General features: G+C 51.8%; 1 protein-coding gene across 2 annotated transcripts in view; it reads left to right on the top strand.

Moving 5' to 3' along the window:
- Nucleotides 1-8913, top strand: part of LOC107212950 (S-adenosyl-L-methionine-dependent tRNA 4-demethylwyosine synthase TYW1) — a 47430-nt gene that overhangs the window by 24117 nt on the left and 14400 nt on the right. For both annotated transcript variants that reach the window (XM_015646887.3, XM_033518918.1), the window contains exon 12: nucleotides 2962-3097. In XM_015646887.3, coding sequence (XP_015502373.1) covers nucleotides 2962-3097 — 136 coding nt within the window. The remainder of the gene's footprint in view (nucleotides 1-2961; nucleotides 3098-8913) is intronic.

Raw genomic sequence — 8913 nt, forward strand, 5'->3', positions numbered from 1 at the left:
TGTGGGATCTGTGGGATCTATGGGCAGGGTGGCCTTGCTGTGTCACCCAGCCCATGCCAGCTCCTCTCAGTGTGGGATCTGTGGGATCTATGGGCAGGGTGGCCTTGCTGTGTCACCCAGCCCATGCCAGCTCCTCTCAGTGCTCCTGGGACAGTTTCCTCTGCACTCCTCGTGGTCTGAACCTGGCACTGAGGGGGGAGTGCAGGCAGTTTGGGAGTGAGTAATTACACACTACAAAGGCATTGCAAATGATTGAATAATTGTGTAATCAAGTTACTTTAAGTCATGTATTATGTGCCTGGTAGATAGAAATTGCTCTTTCCTAAATATAGCAGTTTAAAAAGAGAGCACACACTATTTTGAAGCTGCACTTTTCGGATCTGCTGAATCTTTTTAAAAAGAAACAAAAAAGAAGGGGATAAAATGCTAGGCTTGCTGTCTTAAAAATTGCAACTGATCTTTGGCTCATCAAAGCAGATGATTTGCTTAATATGGGAACTGAAGTAGGCATCCAGCTCACTTCTGTGCTGTCAGCAGAGAAACTCATCAAAAAGTTCATCCTGCAATGGGCAGGGTGACCTCTGGTGCAAGAGAGCTGAGAGGGACAAGGGATGGAGGGACAGGACCCAGGGAATGGCTCCCAGGGCCAGAGGGCAGGGCTGGATGGGATTTTGGGCAGGGCTGGATGGGATTTTGGGCAGGGATTGTTCCTGGCAGGGTGGGCAGGGGCTGGGATGGAATTCCCAGAGCAGCTGGGGCTGTCCCTGGATCCCTGGCAGTGCCCCAGGACAGGCTGGATGGGGTTTGGAGCTCCTGGGACAGGGGAAGGTGTCCCTGCCATGGCTGAATGAGCTTTAAGGTCCCTCCCAACCCCTTCTGGGAGAGGGCAGCATGGCCTGGAGTGTGGCTGGATTCAGGACAGGGGCTCCAGGGGGTGCCCCCTGTGCCTTCCTCTCCTCCTCCTCCTCCTCTCTTTGGGCTGCAGCTTCACCTGCCACAGGCTCACAATGAACTGAGGGAGGTTTTACACCAGGTGAGCTCCTACTCAACCCATACCTGGCTCCTGTCCCTGATCCATGGCTGTGAACAAACCTCCTCATGTGTGGGTTTGTGTTTATGATCAATAATAGTACCAATAATGAGCAGATGATGATTAATGCTCACCAGCAAATGCTCATTTTTGATGTTGCTGTTCCTGGTTCTCGTGGGCTCTGTCCTGCCTGCCTGGTGAAGCCTGGAGGCCTGAAGTCAATTTATTTGAGTGGCACAGCTCAGCTGAAGGTTTCAGCTCAGGATTTCTATCCAGATCCATGTGTAAATGCCATGGATTTGGTCTCCTGGATTTCATCTCAGGTGTCTGAGCTGGCTTGGAAGTTGACAGCAAAGATCCATCCTGGTAGCACAGGGCTGGATTTGCTGTTATCCTGCACTGGAGCTGTGTCCCAGGAACAGCAGTGTTGTTCTCACTGCCCCCATGGCTGCCCCCTCTCCTTGTTCCCCCTGGCAGAACGTGCCCAGCTCATCCAGGCTGGATTCCCAGCCCTGGGGACCATTCCTGGCTGGAGCCCCTCCCTGGGATCACTTCTGATTCCTTCACTTCCCCAGCTGACAGGGCTGGCTCCTGCCTGTCTCTAGCTTTGAGATGATTTTCCTCAGCAGCTCTTTTGAGAAGCACCTGCTCCATCTTCACTGGGGCCCCTTTTAATTAAGCAAAGACAGCACTGAGTAAAGAAAGAGTTTGGCTGAGTGTGCCTGGAAACTGAGCACTTCAATCCACTTAGGCTCAGAACATTTGGTCATTTTGGAGTCTGTGGCTTTGGGCTGCCAGTCCAGACAAGCTTGTTTACAAAACTGAGATTTTAACCTGAAATATTCAGTTTGTTCTGGATTATTTCACTTTGCTGTTTAAATGCACACACTGAGAATGTGTTCTGATGGTTGGCTGTGTCCACATTAAGTGGAATTTTCTGGACACAAAGAGCTGTGATCAGTCTCACTCTGGCCAGTTCTTGTCCCTAGGTCAGCTGTGGTATTTTTAGGTGGCACTGTTTGGCAGCTTCTGACTTCCTGTCATCTTCTCTAGAGGAGATGAAGCTGTGACTTCTCTGAAACGAAGCTGGGACTGGTGCCTGCTCCTTACAGACACACAGAGCACTCCCAAAGCGCTGCCCCCAAATGCTGAGAGCTCTGTGGTACTTTGGGCTGTGCTTGTGGATGCTGCAGCCCCCGGGGTGGGAGATGCCACAGAGGGTGGCTGTGTCACACTCCCTGCCTTTCCCCTGTCACTCCTGCCAGTGGGAAGGGTTTGTCTCCATCCTGGGGGGGTGTCCCTGTCCCTGGAGGTGGCACTCGGGGCCCTGGGCTGGTGACAAGGTGGGGATCAGACACAGGCTGGGCTTTTCCAGCCTCAGGGATCCTGGGATTCTGAGGGAGCTCCTTTCTAGGCTCTCCTCAATCCCTTTGATCCTTTTGCTGATGGACTGTGTTGTTGCTGCTTCTCCTTTCTTCCTTTGGCATTTATGGGAGGGCTCAGACTCCAGCGAGGCTCATCCCCCAGCACAGGGGTTTGTCCCTTCAGGAGTTCCCAGTGTTGGTCTCCCAGCTCTTGTGACCAGAGGGGCTCTGTCCAGCATTCCTGTGGGATAAGAGCCTTGGCAGCAGAAGGAAAACGTGGTGGTGGTTTGTGTGTGGGTTTATTTTCTAAACAGCTCTGAGATCCTTTCAGAAATGTCACTGGTGATCCTGCTGCAGGCCAGGGCAGTTCAGCACGTCCAGCAGTGGGAACTGGCTGAATTTAATCACAGAATCCCTGAGGTTGGGAAATCCCTCCAGGATCATCCAGTGCCCACTCCCCAAGAGATGAACTTTCCCTGGAAATGGTGTCCAGTTCCTGTTCCTGCAGGAGAACACAAACTCCAGCAGCAGCTTTGTGACAGCAGCAGTTCCCTTTTCCCTTTGCAGGAGGCTGGAGCCTGTGACCCAGCTCTATGTCAGTGTGGATGCCAGCACCAAGGAGAGCCTGAGGAGGATTGACAGACCCCTCTTCAAGGACTTCTGGCAGAGGTTTCTAGACAGCTTAAAGGCCTTGGCTGAAAAGGTACCCACTTAAGAATGGACTTCTAAATGGCTTTTAGATGTTTTTTTCCTTCCTTCTACACTTTGCTGACTCACCACACCTTTGTTCTTCCATCTCACCTTACCTGCTTCTACTTTCTGCAGAAGTGGAAGACTTGAGAGGCTTTAAGAGGGACCATGGAGTGGGTCCTGGTGTGTTGGGAATACATTTCCATGGTTGGGGCTGTCAGGTGTGTGGAGTGCAGCAGGTTTGGGTGGTTTTCCAGAGCAGAATGTGTGTGTCAAACAGGGCAGTAAATGCTGTGAATAAAAGGTGCTGTGAGGGATGAAGAGTTTATCAATATTACACTATGAAGGAAAGCTGGAAATTCAGGGAAACTGTAAATCCCATGTTCCTTGTCTCTGGTTCTCAGAGGCTCCCTTGAAATGGCAGTACATAAAGGACATTAAAATGTGTGTGCTGGAGTTTGGTAGCCCTGTCACTCTCCTGTTGCAGAGAAATCTGCTTTTTTCTGGAGGATTGACCCAGCCCAGGGGATCTGGGCCCAGCAGCAGGGGAGCTGTGCCCTGGGTGTGTTGGACTCAGCTGAGCAGTGCCCTGGGGCCCTGGGCTGGTGTCAGCTCAGGCTCTGTGTGACTGCTGACTGCTGGAGTAATTAATGAAGCAGCACAGGAATGGATAAGAACAGTGCCCCACAGGCATGTCTGCCTCTCTTGTTCCTGCTCCTGGGCTCTGATGGAAGCCAGGGCTGTGTTTACTGATCTGGCAGACGCTGTCACCTTACCTGCTGGGATCAACAGCCAAGAGAGACTGTTGCTTTGAATAATGAGCTTTTGTTGGAATAATGAGTTTTCCTGCCTTCTCAGATGACAGTGTTGGACCATTCTCTGCCAAATGAACTTAGATCAGTGGATCTGTGAGACTCAGAGGAATTGAGTGGCACTTTCTGCTGCAAAGGCATGTGGGCAGTGGGGTCAGGTGCTTTGTGTGTGGAGGTACAGCACTCTGGTACAAAACCTCAGGCCAAACTCTGAGGGTATTAAAATCAAGTGCAAACTAAATTCTCTGTGATCAGAGAAATCTGTGGGAGGAAGGGGAGCTAAAATACTGAGGGCACAAAATACTGAAAAAGTCTTTTGGGAAATTGCTTTTGCCCACCAGTTATTTCCTGCTGCCTCTCTTGACCCTGAGTGTTCATTACTGGGAGAAGTTTCCTTGCAAACAATTGAAGGTGAAAGTATTGGCAAGTCTGTCCATACAGCTAAAAATACCCTGGTCAAGGTGAAGAGGAGAGGAGGAAGCAGCTCCACTAGCAGGTGCATTTTCTCCTCCAAGCAACTGCACTTTGAAGGGTCCTTGAAACACTGATAGCACAAGAGCCAATTAATGGTTGTTCCAGTTGGTGAAACCCTGCTCTGGCAGCCCTGCTCCTCTGCACGAGGCAGCATCACACGTGGGGACAGCAGGAGCTCTGGGGGAAGTGCTGAGAAGTGGAATGGGGCTGCAGTGACCCAGTGTGACAAAGACTTATGGATTTCTACACGGGGAATAAGGAGCTGGATGGAGGATGGTGATGGACAGAGCAGCACGTGTCCTGTTCATGGTTCACATCCCTTGGCAGCAGCTCTGAGGGGCCTTTTCACCTTCCTGGAGCCCGGGCTGGGCCAGGCTGGCAGGGACACAGAGCGTCACCGGTGCCACCTCCCTGCTCCAGCCCAGAGCACAGGGCACCGCATGGTGTGCAGAGGGCTCGGGAATATCCCCGCTCAGGGAGACTCCAGCCCCTCCCTGGGCAGCCTGGGCAGGGCTGGGCAGTGCCCAGGGCACGAGTTGTGCCTCCTGTGCAGGGGGAATTGCTGGGCTCGGACCCTGCCCGTGGCTCTGGTGCCACTGCTGGGCCCCTGAGCAGAGCCCGGGCTCTGCTGGGAGCCCTCCCTGCACACAGGGACAGCCAGGGCTGAGGCCCCTCTCAGCTGGGGCTCCTCTCCAGGCTGAACAGCCCCAGCTCCCTCAGCCTTTCCTCCACAGGGAGATGCTCCAGGCCCTCCTCATCCTCACAGCCTGTGCTGGCCGTGCTCCAGGGGCTCCTGTCCCTGCTGTGCTGAGGATCCAGAGCTGGACACAGCACTCCAGAGCAGCCCCCAGGGCTGGGCACAGGGGCAGGGTCCCTCCCTGACCTGCTGGGAATGCTCCTCCTGACGTGGGGTGAGCAAAACAGCTCTTGAACAAGTGGCTGCTGGTCCATGGATGTCCACGGGCTTGCTGAGCTCTGGGCTGAAGGTCCCTGCTGTCCCTCGTGCTCTGAGGAACATCTTCCAGCCCTGGAGTGGCGTCACCTCCCCTGTCTGCAGCTCCCTCGTGATGGATCCTGTCCCGTGCACGGGCTGGCTGGGCAGGACTTGCTGTGCTGCCAGAGGCTGAGCTGAGCTGAGCTGAGCTGCTGGACCTGCAGGGACCAGGTGCCAATGTTCTCTCAGGCAGTCTGGAGCCGTGCACGGAGCAGGAATGAGCCCTGCAGGTTCAGGGGGTGGTGTGGCACTGCCGGCTGATGATGGAGCAGGAGCTTGTCCTTCCTGTCCTTCCAGGAGGGTCACAAAGCAGAGCAAGCAGCTCAGTGGCACTGCCAGGAGCTCAGACTGTGCCTGTGGACATCACACACAACACAGCTTCAGATCTGGCATCTAACCTTGCCCTCACTCTTCTGCTTCAAGGGGATTAGGATTTCCTGGAGAACCAGGGTCAGGGCTCCCTGGGACAGGTGGAGCAGACACCTGGGGTTTTCCCTTATTAAAAAAGATCAAGAGAGGAAATGGTTCCCTGTGCTAGGATATCACACACTGGCAATGCCTGGCTTTGGATATTCCTTGCTGGAAGGTGCTAGGAATGGTTTATCCAGGGGAAGATACAAAAACGTGAGATACAAAAACATCTCTCATTACTGTCTCCTGGTCTGAATTTTCACACTGCTCACAGGTAGCTCCTGTTATATTCCTGGGTAATGAACAGACTGGTTTGATATTTAAACATTCCCAGCCTTGCATCTGCTGCTATTTACTTAACTCCTTTTGTTTTTATCCTGTCTTCCCAGTTACCCTTGTCTTTGTGTGATTACAAACAGCATAAATAGATCGAGTTACATCCTCAGCAGGTTTTAGTGCTGATTATTATGTAACAAATGACAGGAACAATTGTTTTTATGAAAAGACATATTTGATTTGCAGGGAAATGATTTATGTGGCTCCTGAGGGAGGGGAGCTATGTATGATGTTTCTGAGCTGAGGGGCTTTTTAAGGAGAATTTAAATGTAAAATCTGCAACAGATGTTAGAATCAGTAATCAATTTTGCCACTATAAATTTAGAAGAATTTGAGTCTTCTGCACAGTAAATGCTCTCACCAGCTGTGTTCTTGTTTTAATGGGATTGCTAATGAGACTTGTGGTGAAAGCCTTTGGCAATGCAGCCTGAGGAGTGTGACACAGGTATGATGTTAATATGGTTTTATTGCCTCTGAAATGCATCCTGTCCTTTCAGTGTCCTCACAGCAATCCAAACCAGGTTTCAGCAAGATGCTTGGCTGCTGAGGGAGTGAAATCTCATTTTTCTGGCTGTGCCAGTCCCTCCTGGTTTGCTTACAGGCAAGGAAGGGGGGAAATGTTGATGGCACACTGCAGCCAGAGGGACGTGTGGCTCCAGCTGCTGCTGTCCTGGGAGTGCTGGGCAGGCAGAGAGTGAGGCTGGGGACAGGGAGAGCTCTCTGGCCACCCAGTGAGGCACAGGTAGGGGTGGGATCTGTGTTCTCTCAGTCCAGGATCCCAAGGGAAGCCTCTCCTCTCATTCCTGCCTGGTCCTGGTGCTGTTTGCTCCTGGCTGTGGCTGTAGAGGGTGCCCTGTGCCACCCCTGTCCCCTGCCATGGCCTTGGGACATGGGAGTAACAGGGAATAACTCCTCCTCCTCCTCCTGCCCTGCCAGCTGTGCTCTCTCCTTCCCTCCTCAGCCAGCAGACATTCTCCAGCCTGCCCAGTTTTTCTGCTGCTGAACATGTAAGGGAGCATTTGCAATTCTTACCTTGTGTTAAAGAGCATCTCTCCTTTGCCTTGAGCTCTTCTAGCAGCTGCCTGAGAGATGCCAGCCTTGGCTTTTAGGGAGCTTGACTCAAACCAGTCTTTGTTCCCCTTCCAAGTTATTTATTACCCAACCACCAGCCAAGGGCTGTTCCCTTCCTGGACTTGGCTCTGGGAGCTCCCAGCTCCCCCAGTTCTCCGTGGCTTGGGAACATTTGGTCACATTTTTGTTCTCTGGTTGTGAAGGAGAGCAGCTTTCATGGATGGAAGCCTGGACCTGTGTGTGTTTTTATGGGAATTCTCCAGAAGGAGAAAAGGCGTGAGGGACTGATGAGCCCTGGAACTGGAGAGTTGATGATCCGTAATAAGTACAAATAATAGAAAACAACTGTTTACAGAGCTCTACAAGTGTGTGTGTGTTTGCATCATTGCTTTTATGTCCTTCTAGCTCAGGGTTGGAATTTGCTTAACAATCCAGGGGATCTGATCTCCCTCTGGGCTCTCTGGAGTCCAGCTTGCTGTGGAGGCAGCAGGATCTGAAGGCATTCCATGGACACTGGCTGTCTAAAGGAATGATATCATTGGGGTATTGGAATTTCAGGTATCCCCTGGGCAGGGTCCACAGGTGAAGCACACCTTGCACTGTGAATGCAGACACTCAGGATTGGAGTAAATCCTTTGCTGGGATTGTTATCATTGCCCTGCTCCGCTCCAGCAGCTGCAGGGAGTTCTCTCAGCCCCAGCTCAAGCTCACCTATTTACCAGAATGGGCACTTAAAGTGTTCAAAGCTCATAATTGTTCTTCTTTTAGAGCCCAGCTCTTGAATTAAGGCTCTACAAGAGCACTGGGTTTGCAAGGATTGCTTAATCAATAAGAGAAATTTATGTCAGACTCCTTGTTTACACTGCTCCTTGTGAAGTGAACTGGGCAGGATTTTCAGCAATCCTGGTGGGGCTTTCAGATCTATTTTTAGATTATTTGGACAAAACCCAGAAGAAAAATATAAATCATTTGCTTCACAGCCTGCAAGAGCGTTTTTTAACGAGGTAATTATGTTTTTATGGCAGCTTAATCTCTGCTTTCATCGCTGGAAGTTGCAGTGCTGGTTTGTTATTTCCCAGGATAACTAGTGTCACTATTCCCATAAATACAGTCACCCCTTCCCAGGCTGTGGCTGAGCTCCTGGCTGTGCCACCCTGTGCCACAGGAACAATTCCTTCCCAGTATCCCACCTCAGCCTGCCCTCTGGCACTGGGGAGCCATTCCCCCTGTCCTGCCACTCCAGGCCCTTCTCCAAAATCCCTCCCCATCCTTCCTGTGGAATCCTTCAGGTGAGGGTCACCACAGCCAGGTGATCCTGCAGTTACTCCCTCAATCCTTCACTATTACAGGGTTGTTTAAAATGCAGTTTATTCTCCTTTCCTGTATCCCCTATTGCTGAGCAAAACACAGCGATTTTGAGGAATATTCTTTCAGGCCCCTGGGAAATCTCAGTGGGAAGTTGTTTTCCTGGCTGAGATTTCCAGCTACAGAGCTCTGTGAGGAAGCATCCAAGTCTTTGGCTGGTATATAAATAACTGGGATGGTTTAAAGCTCCTGAGCAGCTGCTGGTGCCGTGGGGCAGGCTGGGCTCCAGCCCTGGATCCTGGATCGCTCTGGGAGCCTTCAGCTCCTGCCTCAGCCCCAGCCTTGGCCTGAAGTGGGGCTGGGATTCAGCTGCTCATTTGGAGCTGATTTTCTCCCCCTTTTCCTCTCTGCCCGTGCAAATGCCAC

The sequence above is a fragment of the Parus major genome, chromosome 19 (genome assembly GCF_001522545.3).
Source record: "Parus major isolate Abel chromosome 19, Parus_major1.1, whole genome shotgun sequence".
Lineage (NCBI taxonomy): Eukaryota > Metazoa > Chordata > Aves > Passeriformes > Paridae > Parus > Parus major.